The 19926-nt window shown below is 44.6% G+C and overlaps 1 protein-coding gene across 1 annotated transcript in view; it reads right to left on the bottom strand.

The window, feature by feature from the left end:
* Positions 1-16460, bottom strand: part of BIN2 (bridging integrator 2) — a 30841-nt gene extending 14381 nt beyond the window's left edge. Inside the window, exons 1-3 of the mRNA XM_037030954.1 lie at positions 16298-16460; positions 9313-9393; positions 138-192 (exon numbers count right to left, since the gene is read on the bottom strand). Coding sequence (XP_036886849.1) covers positions 138-192; positions 9313-9393; positions 16298-16378 — 217 coding nt within the window. The 5' untranslated portion in view covers positions 16379-16460. The remainder of the gene's footprint in view (positions 1-137; positions 193-9312; positions 9394-16297) is intronic.
* Between the last annotated feature and the right edge of the window lie 3466 nt (positions 16461-19926).

The following is a 19926-nucleotide window of genomic DNA, read 5'->3' as shown; positions in this document are numbered from 1 at the left end:
CCTTGGCCCACAAAACTCCAGGAGTCAGGGGCAGGCAAGTGATAAAAACCCTGAGTACAGTTGATTTTTATTTCTATCCCCAGACCTACAAGCTGCATAAACACCCTCTGGATTTTCTCCTTTGTTGCAATACCCACCTTTGACTGCACTAAGGAAGTTCTTCAGGTCCTTGTATAGCTTGAGGCCCTCTGCCTGAAAGGGAGAAACGCCTTTGATGACTAAAGAGATATATTTGGAAAGATGCTCCGGAGGTCAAAGTATGAAAGTAGCTTAAAAGCAGAAGTCAGTCTTGGATTTTCTTCAAGCATTTGCACATGTTGCAAATTAGCCTGTACTGTTTTACAAGAAGTTGTAGGTTGCCTCCTTGGGGCAATTTGTAGGTTGGGAGATTGCTCCCACTGCATTGGCGTGTTTTCCTTCCTGTGCCTCCTTCCAGAGAACCAGGGCCTATACCAAAGTTTCTCTGTTGAAATGTAATGGTCCTCTGGCTTATGCCTTCCTCTCTGGGTGAACTGCCCCGTCCTCTGTGGACACCGGACACTCCTCCTTCTCTGCTCCCTCACACAGGCCATTCTCCCCTAACGTCCTCTCTGCCTTGCCCCACATTACCCTTTCCTTCTGTCAGCCACTGCTTCCCACTTCTCTTCCAAGGAACCTCACCACTGACTCTCCTCCTGTTTCACTCCAGTGTCCTCACCTATGGCTCTATCTATCCTCCTGATTCTAGCTTCACTCCTGTGTCTGAATTCTCATTTTTTTATGCTAGGACTCCTAAGCACAGATTATGTCTCCTCCCTCTGAAACAGAAAAAGGGGAGGAAGGAGAGGAAGATATCATTTATATTTTGCAGCTTAAATCTCAGCCCAATAAACAAGCCACTTTTGTTATAACTCTGACAAACATTCATTTAGCCTATGCTTCCTGAATACTTCCAGCAACCAGAAACTCATGACCTCTTGTTGAGGCTGCACTTCATTTTAAAATAGTTCTTTCAGAACTTTTACCCACTGGCCTTAGTTAGATTGGCCTTCTGTACTCAGAGTAGATTGAATTTCCCTTCACACGTCTGAAGACATCTTTCACGTGCCCTGCACCAAGTCTTTTTCACAGGCTTCCTCAGCTGTTCTGCAGGGTGTTGTTGAAAGCCCCTTTCCCTCCTAGTCTCTTTGTTCTGTGTTAACTCCTGCTTCTAGAAGTTAGATGAGAGGGGAGTTTGAGGCCGGGCCATTGACATTTTAGAGGCTGACTTCGGGAGCATGGGACTGGACTGAAAGGGTGGCCAATTGCAAGGGCCAGGCCCATGGGTCCACACAGTGACCCCCCTCCCAGTTCAGGTGATAAAGTACCTGAGCTAAGATACACTATGCAGGACATCATAAAATACTTGTGAACGTGTTCATTACCAGATAGGCTATTGAGCATATCGAAAGTATAAAAAATTATAGGAGAAAACCTGAAAATTTAGTAAATTCTATCCAACAACTTAAAATTTTTATTTGTGGACATCTTTGAGAAAATGATCATTACTATTTAATTTTAGCAGCAGAAAATCTAGGTCTGCTCAAATTAAAAAAACTGAACTAAATATTTCATCTATCTTCTTGCCTCCAGAACTCTCCTCTGAGCTGGTCCAAACTTTTGGCCATACTTCAGGTTAAAAGTCCTTTTCTAGAGGCTGAATTCCAGGGCTCAAGGGACATGAAGACAAAGATAATCTCAAATTATCCTAAGGCACTATAAGAGAGGGGGAGGAGCTGGGATTGTGTAGTGTGTCATGGCAAATGAGAATCAAGACAGTATCAGAGAAGTAACCAGGGAAGAGTCAGATGCCACAGAGAGGTCAGAAGGCAGGAAGAATTGGTAAAAGTCACGGAACTTGGTAACGGGAGGTTACTGTTGACCGTGAGAAAGTGCTTTTTGTAGAATGTCAGAGAAAAATTCAGCCAGTTAAAAAACCCCGCAGAATCACTCAGCACCCACCAGAAAGGCCATCTCACTTCCTCCTTGCTTTTTCATTAACAGAAAAGAGTTTAAATAGTATAAGATGTTAAATAGTATAAGATGTTAAACATGACTATGATATGTAGCTATAAGCTTGAGGGTTTTAAAAATGTGATAACCAAGATTTGAAAGAGTTTTGAAAGAGTTTTGGGGATTACAGAAATTAACAAAGATCTCAATTTCTTTTTGGAAAAAAAAAACAACTCAGATTCAACTTTTTACTTCACCATGAAAATTTAGTATCAAAAATACATATTTGAAGACTTCCGCCAAGATGGAGGCATAGGTGGAAACACTGTGCCTTCTCCCACAACCAAGTTTGAATACAACAAAGGTTTGGAGAAACAAAGACACAACCAAAGGACAGAAAATTGAATTATACGGAAGTCCGACTACATCTAACCGTTCAACGGGGACGGTAAGAGGGGCGGAGCCAGCAGCGAGCAGGGTCGGGCAGGACAGGGCCCCCGACCCAGGCGCGCAGGCAGACGGGAACCAGTTGGGGTGCGGGGCAGACCGCGGGCGCATATTCGCGCACAGTGAGACAGACCACGCAGGCCCCAGGGGGCGAGGGCTGACGGCGGTGGCGCACTCGCGAGCAGTGGGACGAAACGCGTGGGCCAGGTGACGGCAGCAACTGCGGCACCGGTGAGGGCCGTGGCAGCAGGCGGCGGACAGGACGCCATTGTCCCTCTTTGACCCCGCCCCCACATACAACGTCACAACCCAGCGACTTAGTTGCCCTGTTCTAGTGAACACTTTAGGGCTCTGATCCTGCTATGGAACAGGCACGAACAGCCCAAAAGATGGCGCAAGAAGAACTCAAAGTCCCAGAGCCAATAACTCTAAGCGACCGAGAAATTGCCAGCCTCTCAGAAGCACAATTCAAGACACTATTTATCAGGATGCTCACAGAACTGGTAGATTATAGTCACAAATTAGAGGAACATAGTCACAAATTAGAGGAACATATGAAGGCTAAACTAATTGAAATGAAGGGAGATGCACAGGAAACCAATAGTGATGGAAAGGAAACTGGGACTCAAATCAATGGAATGGACCAGAAGGAAGAACAAAACATCCCACCAGAAAGGAATGAAGAAATGAGAATTCAAAAAAATGAGGAGAGGCTTAGGAACCTCCAGGACATCTTTAAACGTTCCAACATCCGGATTATAGGGGTACCAGAAGGGGGAAAGAAACAGCCACGAGTGGAAAACGTATTTGAACAAATAATAAAGGAGAACTTCCCCAGTCTGGCAAAGGAAATAGACTTCCAGGAAATCCAGGAAGCTCAGAGAGTGCCAAAGAAGTTGGACCCAAGAAGGAACACACCAAGGCACATCATAATTACATTAGCCAAGACCAAAATGAAGGAGAGAATCCTAGAAGCATCAAGGGATAAGGGGACAGTCACCTACAAAGGAGTACCCATCAGACTGTCAGCGGATTTCTCAAAAGAGACCTTCCAGGCAAGAAGGGGCTGGAAAGAAGTATTCCAAGTCATGAAATCCAAAGACCTACAGCCAAGATTGCTTTATCCAGCAAAACTTTCATTTAGAATGGAAGGACAGATAAAGTGCTTCTCAGATAAGGTCAAGTTCAAGGAGTTCATCATCACCAAGCCCTTATTATATGAAATGCTAAAGGGACTTATATAAGAAAGAGATGATGAAAAATATGAACAGTGAAAGGACAGCAAACACACAGTTATTAACAACCACACCTAAAACAAAAGCAAACCAAGAAGACAGCTAGATCAGGAGTGGAACCATAGAAATGAAGAACACATGGAGGGTTAGAAACAGGGGGGTGGGAGGGGGAGAAGAGGGGAGAAGGCACAGAAAATAGCATAGATGGTAGGCAGAAAATAGATAGGGGGGAGGGCGAGAATAGTGGGAGAAATATAGAATCCAAAGAACTTGAGACACGTGGTTATAAACTAAGGGGGGGAGAATGGTGGGGGAGGGAGGGTGTGGGTGGAGGGGATTGAAGGGGGGGAATAGAACAACTGTAATGGTATAATCAATAAAATATATTAAAAAAATACATATTTGAAGAACAAAAGCTGTGAAACTATCTTACGTAAGTTCTACAAATAAAATTCTCAAATTAAGAAAAATTTTAAACATATATTTCACTTACTGATTGATTTATTTTTAGAGAAAGGGGAAGGGAAGGAGAAAGAGAGGGAGGGAAACACCAATATGTGGTTGCCTCATGAGCACCTCCTACTGGGGACCTGGCCTGAAACCCAGCACATGTCCTGATTGGGAATTGAACTGGCAATCCTCTGGTTCACAGGCCAGCGTTCAATCCACTGAGCCACAGCAGCCAGGGCAAAATTCTCAATTTTTTATTCCACTAGATATTACATGGCATGAAAAAACAGACTAATAATCATGGCTACCATGTATGATTGTGCAGGTTGTATATATACTGTTCAAAACTGGGGGCTACTATTTATACCATAGTCCACAAAATGTGAACACCTTCTGCCCTCTGCTACATCTCACAGAAGTCCAAATCCATTTCTGTGTTTTAGAATGAGGCCTTGTGGTCAAACTTCTTTCTTTATGCTTTTGTTCTTCTCTTTGAGGAGCTGAAGTGGTACTGGCAGGACGTAGGCTGCCAGAACAGCCCTGGGCATCATTTTAATTCTCTGACCTGTCTGTCTTCCCCGAAACGTCTCCAGGATGAATCACTCCGGAGCATTTCCTCTTTCCTGACAGATACAACTCTCCCAGTGTTAGGTTTCCACTTGTCTGGGAGTCAAACACTTGTCTCTGCCACCAACTAGCAAGTTGATCCTCTCCTTTCGCTTTAGTTTCCTCATCTATAAATGCTGGGTAAGGTGATTTGAGCTCTAAATCTTTGTATTACTTCTGCTTTCTGAAGCCTTGTCAAATTCTTGGCAGCACTATTAAGAGTCTGAGTCAGTCTCTCCCATCCCTTCTTTATACAAAGAGTCTCAGCCCTCAGTTAATGTACCACTAGCTCTGGAAGCTTCTCCTAAGCACTCAGGCAGACAGATAGAGCTGTCTGAACAGACCCAGGTAATGAGGATGAAGAAGGTTCCTGCCCTGGGTTTCCCTACTTGCTGGAGAAAAACAGACTCAGAGAAACCCAAACCTTCAGCAAAACAAGTAAAGGGCATGATCAGCTTGAGCAAGGGCTGGAAGAGTTATATAAGGGAGGTCCAGAAGGGAACGATGAGGCTGGGCAGTTAGATGTGATTTTAAAGGCAATGATCTGGCAGCAGCTGTCACTACCAGAAAGAAGAGATTAAAATACTGCTTGAGAAAAAGAATTCTTCCTATATAATATATTTTGGAGAGAGGGAAAGAGGGAAGCAAGCAGAGTCCTCAAACAAAAATTACCTATGGAAATTTGATTAGGAACCCAGGTAGGTACAAGGCCTTGAAATCAGGCTGGGATGTTTGGGAGTGATAATTATTTATTAACTAACAAAAAGCTTACCTACAAATTGTGTGTGGGTGAGAACAGGGCACACAACCAACCGGTCCAGTCTCTGGAATACTTAACTGTCAGTCTCTGGCCCTCTGCTTTTTCCTCCTGTTTGTCTGAGCCACCCCAGCTCCAGCCTCAGACCCAACTGCATTATCTATGGCTGTCTTTCTCCTTAACCTGTGAGAGCCTTGAGGGCAGGTATGTTGTTTTATTTACACTGAAGCACCAGCATCTAGCATAGTGCCTGCAAGCCAGGTACCTACGAAATGTTTGTTGCATGAACTTTCCAAGCATGTTCAAACACAAGTTGCTAGAGATGTAGCATTCTCTCAGGAGAAAAGTTTTTCCTCATTCCTAATCTAACTCCATTTCATTTCTCAAATAGATTTCCCCCCATCGAGTGACACTTAAGTGGGGGCTTGCACAGGGAATTCTGAGGGAATCGTCCATCTGATCCTCTTTTTCTTCCTGATGACCCCATCTCTTGCCCTTCATGCCCACACATCTGCCGTTGGAGGGCTATCCCATGAGGCAGACAGGAAAAGAAAGGACTGAGGGACAGAATGGGCCAAGAGTGGGAACCTTTCCAAGTGGGTGTCAGCTTACTGATTCCTGTTCTTTTTATGCTGGAGGTGGAAGTAGAACAGAAACTGGAGTGGAGAAGAGGCCCAGGGAGGCCTTCTCTTGAGGTACAGGAAGAAAAGCACAGGGTTCAAGTCTGAATCCCAGCTCAGCAACTCTTCTGCTGTGTTACCTTGATGAAATCATTCCCTCCCAATCAGATCCTATTTCCCCTCAAAGAAATTAGACTAGATCGGTTGGCAAATGCTGTTCTCAGACTAGCTACTACATCATCATTACCTACAAATTTTAATGTAAAACACAGATTCCCTAGTTAATGATCACCTACAACTGTTAACATCACACAAAAAAGGAGACAACCAAGCATTATGCGCCTCCAATGAAAGAACAGAACACCTATAATAATAAGTATTCTTTATAAAAATATTTTTATTTAATTTTAGAGAGAGGAGAAGAGAAGGAGAAAAGAAAGAGAAACATCAAGGTATGGTTGTCTCTCACACGCCTGACTAGGAATTGAACTGGCAAACCTTTGGTTTGCAGGCCGGCACTCAATCCACTGAGCCACACCAGCCAGGGCAATAATAAGTATTCTTCCCACCAAAAGAAACAAAATCAAAAATATGAATCTCATCAAGGCCCTAAATCTAATTATGAATTTTCAGAGAATTCAAGGGACAGGGAACATGTTAAATTATACCACAGGTTCAATCAGCTAAATTAAGACTGCATGAAACTACAGGTAAATAACCTAGTATCAACAAATAAACTACAAAAAAAGGATTAGAAACCTGTAGATTAAAAAATTTAACCTTAACTCTAAGAGATTTAAATATGTCAAGTAGTTATTGATATAAATAAACTATAAAAAATAACACAATTAAGGGAATGTGAACATTGACTGGATATTTTATGATATTAAGAAATTATTGCTGCCTCGCCTGGTGTAGCTCAGTGTATTGAGCACTGACCTGTGAACCAAAGGGTTGCTGGTTCGATTCCCAGGCGGGGCGCATGCTTGGGTTGTGGCCCAAGTCCCCAGTTGGGGGGCACATGAGAGGTAACCACACATTGATGTTTCTCTCCCTCTCTTTTTTTCCTTCCCTCCTCTCTCTCTTAAAAATAAATACATAAAATTAAAAAAGAAATTATTGCTAATGTTTTTAGATATCACTAAAACACATTTAATGGATAGTTATCATGAAATATCTGAAAAGATATTTGTGTTATCCTGTTTAGTGAAAAAGGCAAGTTATAAAGCCATATGAATGGGGTTTCATTTCTGTAATCCTTGTTTATTCGTAGTGAATATATTTAGAGATCATGTACGTATATAACAAAGTCATTGTAAGGATATAAAACAGTGGTTGTAGCATGGAAGGGTATAAAATCTTTATTTTTAAGTTAGTTTTTTTCTTGATGTACTTTCTGATTTGTTATGAGAAGTGTTTTTATAGAAAAATATTTTTAGGTGCAATAAGGGTTTTGTGATTATATTTTAAAAGTCTTTATCTTTAGAGATTGATAATGAAATATTTATAGATAAAATAATATGATACCTTGAATCTGCTTCATAATAATCAAGGATGAGGGAAGTGGGTGGAGACAAAGACAGAACAGGATTCTCAGGACTTGATAAATTATTGAAGCAGAGTGATGGGTACATATGGATTTGTTATACAAGTTCTTCTATCTTTGTGTACATACGAAACTTTGTTAAAACAAGTCTAAAAATGCATATTCCAAGGCCCTCCTACCAGTGACCTTGCATTTAAAAATAGTTCCAAATGATTCTAACACAGTCTACTACTGAGTTAAAGAATAATAGCCTTTTAATATAATTCTAAAGAATTACTTTGTATATAATCCAACTAACTGCTATGTGATAAAGATTTTGGCTATTTTTTGTCTCTGGTTCCTGGGAAGTAAGCCCCAAATATTTGTGATTGCCCAAGTGACAGGAGTGTCTGGCCCCTCAGACCGCACCTCAGGAGGGTGGCAGGTCAGGCTGGAAAGAGGCGCCATGGGGTTAGAGGGTTAGGGCTCTGAGGCAGCTGGTATCAGCCCAGCCTCCAGGGGACAGGAGGGGAGCGAGAGGTTGAGTTCAAACACTCGGCCAACGATTCACTCTGCAGTGAAATCACAGTAAAGACTCTAGACACCAGAAGCTGGGGTGAGCTTTCTTGGCTGGTTAACTAGATCGGTGTGCTGGGAGGGTGACATGTCTTGTGACATGTCCTGTGGACACATCTCTGGGACCCTTCCAGACCTTACCATGTAGGTCTTCATTTGTCTGGTCTTGACTTGTATCCTTATAATAAGACTGCAGTGGTAACTGGGGCCCTTTCCTGAGTTCTGAGAGTCATTTTAGCAAACTGTGGAAGCTGAGCAGCTAGCAGCTACCCCCAAATTTATAGCCAGTTGGTCAGAAATGCAGGGAGCCTGGGAACTCTGGAGTCTGTGCCGGTGTCTGAAGTAGGGCAGTGCAATGGGGGACTGTGCCCCTGACCTGTGAAATTTGATCTAACTGTGAGTAGTCAGTGTCCTAATTGCAATGTAACTAGATACTCATTTAAGTTAACAACTCCCTTCTTCCATCAAGAGGGATCACAATCTCCAAGGCTGTTGTAGGAATTGAACGAGATGTGTGTAAAGCACTGAGCACAATGCCTGGCACACGGAGGTGGAAATTCAAATACCCCATGGAAGTTAAACCTCTGTTACCCACTTCTTAATGTCAGTTTTCTACATAAAATCACCCATAATTCCCAGTGAAGACAGAAGGCACGATAAGAGTAGGAGGTGGTGGTGAGAATGACCAGTGAAAAGATGGAGATATTACTTTAGAACAAAAGGCTTAGGTGGGGTATGTCGATGTCATGGACAAAGAGGCCACAAGGAAAACGTGGGGCTACTGAGACAAAAGCCCTAGGGGGGGAGAGGGGCACCCCAGGAAGTAAATAAGGTGACAGGGGCTCATTTTGATTTTGTCTAAGGACCTGATGATGCCATTGTACCCTGAGGGAACCCCTAAGAGAAGAGAACCCTAGAACCGGGGACAGCAGGAACAGGAAAGCTAAGTTTCTCCGGTAGTACCGGTGGAAGGACTAGCAGCAGGGCACGCCACGGCCCCTACCCCCGGGGGAAGGCGGCTTAGCGGGGACGCTTGCTGGTCTGAAGAACGCGCTCTTCCTCTGCCCCTCAGCACTCATGTCTTCTCTCTTCCTCCAAGCTTCCCTCCCCCACCCTCCAGATTACCTGCTGATAGTAAAAGTTGTTGGCACTTTGTTCAAACCGTTCATCTTTGGTTTCCACAGTTTTCCCCAACTTCTGTAGTACCTGGGGAGATAAAGTTAGAAAGGTCCATAGATTTTATACGGTCAAGTCTCTCTTATCTGTTGGCTTCATACGACCCTGGCTTCTCTCTCAGAGTTTCAGATGCAACTAAAGGGCCACTGTACTGAATAATCAGCCCAAGAGAATTACATATACAGCGCACTGCTGAATAAACAATCGTGTTTTGTGGCTCTTTTCAAATTGCATACTCATGGGGCTATGCAGCAGTATGCTAGAAGCCATATATAAAGCCCAGAATAAATAAGGTATATGTTCCTGGAATGATATTGATATTTACAGTGTTTTCTGTGGGGAGAATTATATTAAAATAAGGATTAATAGGAGGAATGTAAAATGTTCATGGCTTTTAAAGATACAACATGAGCCTTAAAGAATTTTTCACATAGCCACAGGTTCCTCTAGATAGACGAGGTTAGAGAGGCGGGCTGGAGACTTTTCTCTTATGAGGGCCTTTGTGGAAAACTTTAAGAAGCCCTAATAAAATGCATTTAAAATTCAGCTAAAAATTAATGCTATCCATGTCTGTCTCCTCTCCACTGGGAACCCGAGAGCTAACCGTTATACCGGTCTCAGTGCCAATGTGAAGGGTGTGGAAATGAAAAAGGCACAGTACTTGTTCTCATAGGGGACACTCACAAACAAATACAAAAGTCCTGCCTCTTCTGTCTGCAATCCACTCTGGGGGGAGGCACCACCATCCCCGTGTTCATGTTGGAATCTCAGGAGTTTCCTGCCCTTGGCTCCACCTCGCCCACCTCCTTCACTGAACTCCTGACCAGGTCCATCTCTGAAAACCACCCCATGCTTTCTAGTTTCACTGCCATAGCTTCAGCCCATGCCCTGACCATTTCCCACCTGGTCTGCTACGAATAGGCCTACCACGTTTCTGCTTAAAACCTTCTAATGAGTCTCCATTTACCTTCTCAACAAATTTTTACTCAAAACCCATTATGTATCTGTAAGTTATAGCTTTAGCATGCATACCAGTCTCAATGATTTGAACAGTCATTTAGCCTCAGCTCTCACAGTTCTTCCTTCTTGTAGGTCTCTCCCCACCCCACCACTTTATTCATTTCCTGAGTAAACCATAGTTCTTGCTTGTTGTAGTGCTGTTCCCTCTATCTGGAATGCTCTTCCCCACATTGGCTGTCAGGCCACTATCTAAAAAACCCCAATTCATAACCTATATCCTTTGTGACACTTAATCACATCCACTTCATCGTATTAATCAAGTTAATCACTTTCTTCTAAGTACTTACAACTTCTGTACCTTACATGCATTTCTGATACTATTTTATTATTTGTATTTGTCTGTCTACATCTCCTTCTAAATTGTAAGCTCCTTAAGGATTGAGTACTTGCCTTCTTCCTCTAAATTTCTCAGTATTCAGCAAATGGATACTTAATACTTATAATAGGAAGGAGAGTAAGACTGATACAGGAGAGGAACAATGAGCTGGGCCTGGAATTAAGATTTGGCTAGATTAGAATAGAGTATGAAGGGTGAGGGTGGAAAGAAGCTTCTAGGAAAAGATAACATCAGCAAAGTCACAGAAGTATGCAAACTTTCTAAAAAAATTATTTACTTTTAGAGAATGGGGAAGGGAGAGAGAAAGATGGGGAGAGAAGCATCAGTGTGTGGTTGCCTCTCGCATGCCCCTACTGGGTCCTGGCCCATAACCCAGGCATGTGCCCTGACTGGGAATCAAAATGGCGACCCTTTGGTTTGTAGGCTGGTGCTCAATCCACTGAGCCACACCAGCCAGGCCAGGAGTATGCAAATTTATAGAAGCTTCACAAGATAGTTCAGCATGGCTGGTTTAGGGTGTGTTATATGGGGAACGTGTGTACAGAAGCTAGAGAGGGTGACTGGGCTCTGAATCACACGAAAGACTGCCTGAGTCCTGAGAGTGAGAAAGACTCCATTCTCAGGCCTGGGGCTAGTGTCTTTCACTTCAGGAGCTCTCTCCACAATGTTAGTATAAGGACTCAGGGGTCAGACAGACAGACATAAGCATGCCCCCATGTTGGCCTTTCCACATACTGGCTATAAGCCTTTGGGTAAATCACTTAAACTCTTGAGCCTCAGTTTACCGAACTCCCTTTCCTCCATTAAGATACTAGTATTTCCTGGGGTTGTTGGTAAAATTAAATGATATTATACATGTAAATTGCTTTAACAGTGCTGCCCTAAGGTGAGTACTCAATGCAAATTCACTGTTACTCTGTCTAGTGCCACTCCTCCCCCCACACATACCTGTCTTTGTTTCCTTTTCAGTTTAAGCGCATGTGTTTGTTTATGTCTAACTTTACTTACAACCCAGCCCTGGCTGTGCAAAGTCCGCCAGCTTCCTTGGCTCCACCTTCTCCCCCTAACAAAGCACTATTTTCTACCAAGAAAGTTGCAAAACCACCTTGTTTAGTGGTTAACTCAGCTCTTACTTCCTTCCTGCCGACCCTCCCTTCCTTTGCGTGGGGAGTGGTTCTTCTTAGGTGCAGGGGCTGGAAGAATAAGGAGTCAAGTGGGGCTAGAGTCAGTGTGGCATACCCCAGAGTGGACCTGTATTCCCAATGCCCACAAGGGTCAAGGCAAAAAAGAGCTGGAAGGCGTGGGAGTGTGTGTGTTGAGGAAACACAACCGCCTTCAATTCTGAAATTGAAAAGATAAGTATCATCATCCTGAAAACATAGCCAGCACCCTGGGCCCAAAGTTTCTTGTTGCCATAAGCAACAGGGCCAGGTGTCACGGCACATACACTAGGCTGTAAATGTTCTTTCTTAACTAGGATTCCCAGAGGGGAGAGGAAGTACAGATGTATTTTCAATACAGATGTGTATTGAAAAAATGAGTAAATTCTACCTTTGGATCACTTCCTTTCAAAGGCCCACCTAGTGCCAATCCCCAAAGTCCTGCACTGAGAATTCTGCCCAAATTTGCCTAGCTTAGCGCCTTGAAAGTTAGAATATAGATATTTAGAAAGAAAGAGTAGGGACAATGGACAAAGTAAATGTGGCAGTGTTAACACTTAGTGAAATCGGTAAAGAATATTCCAGTGTTCACTGATTTATTTTCACTTCTGTGTAGGTTGAGGTGGGAGGGTAGAACTTAAAAAAAATTCACTGCAGACATGTTTGGTGGATACAGTTCCTTACCGTGACCCTTCCCCATAATCATTTATTATATCTTAGTTAAGTCTCTCAGTTGGGGTAATTTGAATAGGTCCTGTACATTAGATATTACAAAATTTTGTTAACTTTTTTTTTCTTAGGTACAATAATGATACTATAGTTACGTAAGGAATCCTTACATTCAGGATATATGCTAAAGTAAGTTCTCCTTAATAAGGCCCTAATGTCCTTGCCAGCCTTTTCTCCCACCACTCCTTGCCTGAAAGGATCTCCAGATGCCTTGCCTTGCTCACGCTGGCTGGAACGCTCCCTCACACTTTGCCTGAGGAACCGCTACGGCCTCCACTACAAAACCTCCCTCTGTTCTCAACTTTTCTGTCCTTGGTGTTGCCACAGAGGCGCAGCTCTCTCAGGTCACTTATTTTACCTTTTTTTTGTTTTTTAAAAACTTTATTTATTTATTTTTAGAGATGGGGAGGGGAGAGAGAGAGGGAGAGGAACATCTATAAGATGTGAGACAGAAGCACAGAGGGGTTGCCTCTCACCCCTCATATGCACGCTGACAGGGGGTGACTGGGACCACATGTGCCTGGACAGGAGATCAAACCCATGACTTAGGCATGTGTCCCAACCAGGAACTGAACTTTTGCTTGGCGAGACAACACTCACCGAACTGAACCATATGGGGTCAGGGTGCTTTTTTTGTTTTGTTTTGTTTTGTTTTAAAGATTTTATTTATTTTTCTTTAGAGGGGAAGAGAAGGAGAGAGGGAGAGAAATATCAATGTATGGTTGCCTCTCGTGAGTCCCCTGCCGGGAACTGGCCTGCAACCCAGGCATGTGCCCTGACTGGGAATCGAACCACGAATGTCTGGTTCGCAGGCCCGTGCTCAATCCACTGAGCTACACCAGCCAGGGCTTGTTTTGTTTTAAACTAGATGGGAAGCTTCCAGCAGTCAAGAATGCCTCTAACTCCTCTCTAAATTCCTTCCTGGGTCCAGCTGGGTATCCAGGACAGGAGTTTTTCTCTAAATATTGTTGAATGAATTGTCTGGGACACAAGTTGAGTAAAAGTCAACAGAGGAAAAGACCAACAAAGGAGTGGTAAAAAATGCCCTTTCTTGGAGAATCAGAAATCTGAAAGGTTCGCCCCGGATATGTCACAAACAGTTGGTGAAATGTGAAGATGTGTCAAATTATAAAAAACACTGTAAAGCTAGTATGAATGGTCTCATGTTGAGTCTGGGTGGGGACTGGGAAATAAAACAAGAACGCTTCATCTCCACTGTGTTTAACAGTCACCAGACCTTCACTCCTAGCTTTTAAGCTGCAGGGGCCTAAGCAAAAGGTGTTTCCATGCCCAGCTTTGCTCCTGAGAAGAGATCAGCAGGAAGCAGCAGGCACAGGTATCAGACTGATGCGTGGGGACTCTTTAAACGGAACAGCCCGAGTCTGGCATCCAAAGTGGCAAGACACCTGGGCTCCAGTGATAATTCCACCACATGCCAATCTCTTTTGAGCCTTATTTCCTCATTTCTAAAATTGGGATGCTAATAACATGCTTAAGCGTTGAAAAGGTGAAGTGAGATCATATCATGAGTATGTTGGCTCCATAAAGGGAAAGATCATGCCTTTCTGAAGTGAGCGCTTGATATGTGACACATTTGACTATTTGACATGTTAGTCATTACATACTGTTCAGAATATTACAGCTAACTGCTTACAGAAAAAATGCAAAGTTTGCCAGGGAGTCCTTTCTTTTGACTGAAACTTTTGCCATCTTTACCTTGCCTTCAATAACTTCTCATTCAACAGTAAAAATTAAAAATAACTTCCCAAGACACAAAGACTGGCAGGCTGAACTGAGCTCCTCTCCACGTTCCAGGCCACTCCCCCTCCGTGCGTGCGGCATCTGCCATCTTTAGGGCACTAGCTCAACTCCTGCCTGCCGCTGTGCCTGAGTGTGGGTTCAGAGTATCTTCTTGTTTTCTGCAGCAATCTGGGGCTCCCTGGGGCAGATTTAAGTTTGTTCTTCACCCTGCCGTTTCAAGGTTCAGACCTGGAAAAACAAGGTGTACCTGGGCAGCTGGTTCTCCCTTTGGAAAGTATTTGACTCTGGTTTAGTGAGTCCTCTCCCCTTTTCACTTGGGTGTCTTTACCATTTTGAGTTTCCAAATTGCTGAACACCAACTCTCTCATTTTACAAATGCAGAATCTGAAGCCCGGAGTAGGGACTTTATTTACCTAAACCTTAGGAATCCATGCTTAAAAAAGGAGAGAAGTCACAGAGCAGGGGCATGGCGTTGATGACAGGCTGGATGAGGACGGAAGGTCAAAGAGTGACGTAAAGTCAATTTCTGTGTCTTTTAAAAATAATTATTCTCCATAAGTTTTTGTTCTTTGCGTTTTCTTTTTGTTTTCCCAGCCCATAGTGTAGCTGGCCTTCCCCTATTCTCCAGTACCTCTGGTTTCTCCACACTGCTTCTAACTAGACCTTCACAGAGACTCTGATCTCTATGCATCAGATGCGTAACAAGACAGACAGCCTTTTGAAACCGTGATCAAGTTGAAGTTAGGGTAAGGTGAAGTAACAGAGGCTAGGCACATGAAATCTTTCCCTTTTCCTCTGCTCTTTCACGGGACTCGGCATCCATTTCCCAATCTGCCCCCCCCTTCCATTGTGAGCCTCTTTAAAGATAAGGACTGTATCTATATTCCATCAATTCTCTGTTGATAATCCCACTTGGGAGAGCTGGTTGCCTTAAATCCTTCCAGGACCCTAGCCAGTGCTCTGCTTTTCAGAAGATGACACAAATATTTCAATTCTTAAGCAAGTGGTATTCATCCAAATGCTTCTAAGACCATGAATCCTTAGAAAACCACAGTCCTATGTCAGGGCCTTCTTATCTTTCCCTCACCCTTTTCCTCTGGCTTATTTATCTTCCCATACCATCTCATCTACCAGAGCGTTAACAGGGGGAGGACAGAAGCTGACGTTAGAAGCCAAGAAAACACTCCGGGTAGGTAGAAACAAGAATGCCATGAACTGTGCAGAGCAGTGTGCACATAATTTACACAGGTAGGCAAGTCTCAGAAGGACAGCCTACCCAAGTGCTAGTGCTGGAACAGGAGCGCCATTAGCTAATCAGGGGCACAATTTAAACTGAGAAGCACCCTCATCACCTTGGGACGGTCCTCTCCAATACCGGAGGGACAGTACAGGAAGCAGATAAGGGCTACTCTTACATCAGCTTAAATAACACCTGGAGGCCAGGCCGGCTTGGGAACAGAGAGTTGTACAGGTGACTCCAGCCCTTGGACTCCCAGTCCACGCCAACCCGCAACACTCGCGGGCAGCACAGCTGGTCGTCTTTGTCTCATGACTTTGGGGGGACCACCTCCTTTGAACCCTCATTGTCATCATCTGCAAAATACCATCCTTGCTGGGTTGCTAGGACAAAAACTGCTACACAGCAATCGCCAACATTAGTTCCTTCCCTTCACCTTTTCCTGGGCCAGGCGGGGCGATAAGGCTCCTGAGAGAGACTGGCCTCTCCGCAGAGTCCCTCATACTCGCCCAAGATTGGGTGGTGTTCTCCCCCTCTCTCAAGTCTGCTTGTTTTCATGGACCCCTCCCCACTCCCGTTTCCCGGGGGAAGCCGGACACCCTTCTCTCTAGCCCAGACCGGGGCCCCTCGGCACCCTGTACACCCGTCTCGCCACATCCAGCCTCCGCAGGAATGGAGGCCTCCACTGACCTTCTCCTGGGCCCTGCTGAACTTCTTCTGCATCTGCTTGGCAAAGACGCCGGCAGCGCCGCCAGCCTTGCCCTCTGCCATCCTGTCGGTTCCCTGGGGGGGGCCGGCCCTGGGGGCCGGGGCAGGAGCCCTGTGGTTTTCTGGAGGCCGCTGAGGAGGAAGTGCCGTTCCCAGCATGCCTCGCTTCCGGCCCTGGTGGGCGGGGCCACGACTTCCCCTCGCAGCCGCCCCTGCGGGATGGGCCACGTAGCCCTGTGGCTGCCTCTGGACCACCCCAGGCCGCCCGGAAACCGCGTGCAGCGAGCCCAGGCCCATACGGCGGCCACCCCGAGGCCCACCGCGAGGATAGCCTGGGCCCACTCAAGCCCGGCCAGCACTGACCCCTGAAGCCCTCCCCGAGGCCCACCGTGGTCCAGCGCTGGGTGTGGCCCTCAGGGCAGAGGCCGGGGCTGTGCAGAGGAGGCTAGAGACTTGGTCCCGCCCTCAGGGCTGGTACCAGCCTTAAGGGTTGTCCAGTCCTGAAGTACAGGAGCAGCAGCCCCATGAACAGAGTTTTCAAATGTGGGCCAGTACTCATTCATTCCCGAAAGGTAATTATCTAGAACGGTCCGTGCTTGAAAATAACTGAACCCATGGGGTAGAAAATACTGTGATTTTCACTCAGCAGGAATACTTACTGTATGGGAAAGCACTTTCCACTTATATGGGTATGTACACTGGGTTGCCAAGTAAAATATACTTCTTTTAGGTTCCAGTTTTTAAAGACGGAAAGCCCCTATCAGAGGGGCTGGCTCTGAGCCTAGAACTGGTAGGGTTAGAGTCCACACTTGAATTTGAAAGGCGAGAACAACTGAGGTGGAGATAGAAATGGGGGTCCCTGGGAGAGGAGAGGGTCTTGTCGAAAAAAGACCGAGGAGGAGAGTATGGAAGCAGGTGCTGGGGAGGGAGAGCAAATCATTCCAGCTTGATAAACTAGCACCATGTACTGGAAAGAGGCAGAATGAGAAGACACACAGATTGCGAAGCTGGGGCGGGACTGCTGCTGTCACAACTGCTGCTTCTCTAGGTGGAAGGTCCCTAACAGGAAGTTACTCTTTGACCTGTTTAAGCAAATAGCTGGAAATTAGGACACTAGGTCTGGAGGAACTATTTACTCAAGGGTGTTACAGTGCAGATGAAATTCCCTTAAGGAAGGGAAGAAGGTCAAAATGTACTTCCTAAGGAGTGGAGAAGGAAGCTGGACACCTGGGACGAAATTAGAGGCTGTCGTCCACTGTTGTTTTCCACATCATTCCCCCAAATGGATGTGCTACATTCAGAATCAATTGTGTGACAGGCACTGCAGTGCTAGGAAGCCAAAGATGAATTAAAAACATGTGACCTCTGCCCTGGCCAGGTGGCTCAGTTGGTTGGCCCATCATCCTGCACACCAAAGGGTTGCAGTTTCCATTCTGGTCAGGGCACATGCCCAGGTCTGGTTCCACCCCTGGTCGGGGCATGTGTATAGAGAAGCGACTGAATCAATGTTTCGCTCCCACACTGGTGTGTCTGTCTGTCTGTCTGACTCTCCTTTCTCTCTCTCCCTCTCTGCCCCTTCCTCTCACTATAAAATCAATAAACATATCCTTGGGTGAGGATTAAAATAAATAAATAATCTCTAACCTCAGAGAGGTGGAGAAAGGTTGGTAATCAGATGATTATAATGTTAATGTTATATATGTTACTCACTTATACAGATAGATTCAATTTTTTTCATGTAATAGATCAATAGGTTTATTCTGAATGTTAGTTGTGAGTTGGCCTAGAAGGGCAGAATGAAGAAAATGGAAGGACTTGATGTTGGATAAAGAGAAGTGGGGAGAGGCCCAGAGAGTGGTGGTACTGTGGGGACAACTGAGAAAAGATGGTGGTGTTAACAGGTGTGTCACTGACAGAAGGAGGCCAATATGCATGTCACTCTCAGGAGTCCACAGCATCTTCAGCAATGCAGCCCAGCCACTGCCTCCTAAGAAACTCTCTGCAGTGCTAAACTCTTTGGAACTGAGATTGATGGTCACCAAATCATGTACTATTAGAGCACAAATAATCTAGAAGTTAACTAAATAGGGAAATTGAGTCACAGAACTGGCTGGCAGCTGGCCCAAGGTTTCCCATTCCTCATTTGTGAAACTGAGATTGGGAATATAAGCATCCTGATTCCAGCCCACCTTCTGATAATGTATACACTGTTCCAGAGGCCTCTGCTGACACAACAGCCTTCAGACTCCAGGACCTGTCTTACCCGGTTTCCCCTGCTATGATGTTAACTACCCTGGTCCCTCTCATCCGGTCCTCAGTGACTGCTGGAGAAAGTTGCTTTTTAAGACAGCTGTCCCGAGGAAGTCCACTCCATGAAGCTAGTGGGGTTTGGGGAACAAGCTTCTGTGGAAAAGCAGGAGAAAGATTCTAGGAAGAACTGTGGCCGGAACCAGTGCCACCTTGAGCCACGGGTGCTCTTTCGTTGAATATAAGGATTTTAAGCTGATATACCGGCAGTATGCAGCTCTCTTCATTGTGGTTGAAGTTAATGACACTGAGACCGAGACGGCATTTTATGAATTTATCCATAAATTTGTAGAAGTTGTAGTTCAGTACTTAAGCTATGTGAGTGAATTAGATATGATGTTTAATTTGGATAGAATATACATCATTATGGGTGAGATAGTGTTAAATGGCTGCATTGTAGAAATGAATCGGGCAAGAATTCTTGTCCCTTTACTGATTCTTGACGAGATGTCAGAAAGCTGCGTAATGGAAGGCTCTGCCAGGCATCATTGATGCAGGAAATGAGAATGTGCGACACCTCTCAACGTCAGTAGCCCAGAAGTGCGTACACTGCAAAATAGAGCATCCTGCCAAAGACATTTTAAATAGGTGTTTTTCACAGTTCCTAAATGGAAAACAACCCTATATTTTAAAATATGATGTACAAAGAAAAGTAATCTCTGGGAGATGTTTTATTTTCTAACCATAAGCATTTCCCTCTAAATGTTTAAATTTTGTTAAATAAAATTTTTGCTTTCTGCTTCCCTTTGCAAATTAAATTCAAGAATAGCAGCATGAGGTGGGAAGAAAGTGTGACAGCCTATATTGACCAATAAAAATTTAAAACTGACTAAAAAAGAAGAAGAAAGTTGCTTCTCATCCTCTTAGGCTTCTCCTCTCAGTTTCCTCTTCACTCTATCGTAGAACACACTAACAGACTGAGCCCTGGCCAGGATGAGGCAAATTATCAGCTTCCCAGTTCTCTGTGGTTTATAGAACCCTGAATTAGGCTGCCTATGTTAGTCCCAGCCTTGAAGTGCTGACTCATACTTATTTAAGGGTATATGAGGTCTGTCCAGAAGATATCCAGCCATGTACTATGAAAAAGAGAGACATTTACTGAAGAAGAGACAAAAGACATTGCACACAGGGCAATGACACTTCAGTCCCCTTCAAAGTAGGCACCTTGAACCTCACCTAGTTCTCCCAGTTGCCATCAGCTGCCCCATCGTATTTTTCTGAATCTCATCAACGGTCTGAGATTTCTTCCCTTTCAAAGGTGATTTTAGTTTTGGGAAAAGCCAGAAGTCGCAGAGCATCAAATC

Source organism: Sturnira hondurensis, unplaced genomic scaffold, assembly GCF_014824575.4.
Source record: "Sturnira hondurensis isolate 20B ecotype Veracruz unplaced genomic scaffold, ASM1482457v3 Scaffold0020903, whole genome shotgun sequence".
In the NCBI taxonomy this organism is placed as follows: domain Eukaryota; kingdom Metazoa; phylum Chordata; class Mammalia; order Chiroptera; family Phyllostomidae; genus Sturnira; species Sturnira hondurensis.
Note: the sequence above shows the minus strand (reverse complement) of the source record. Positions and strands in the feature narration are given on the sequence as shown.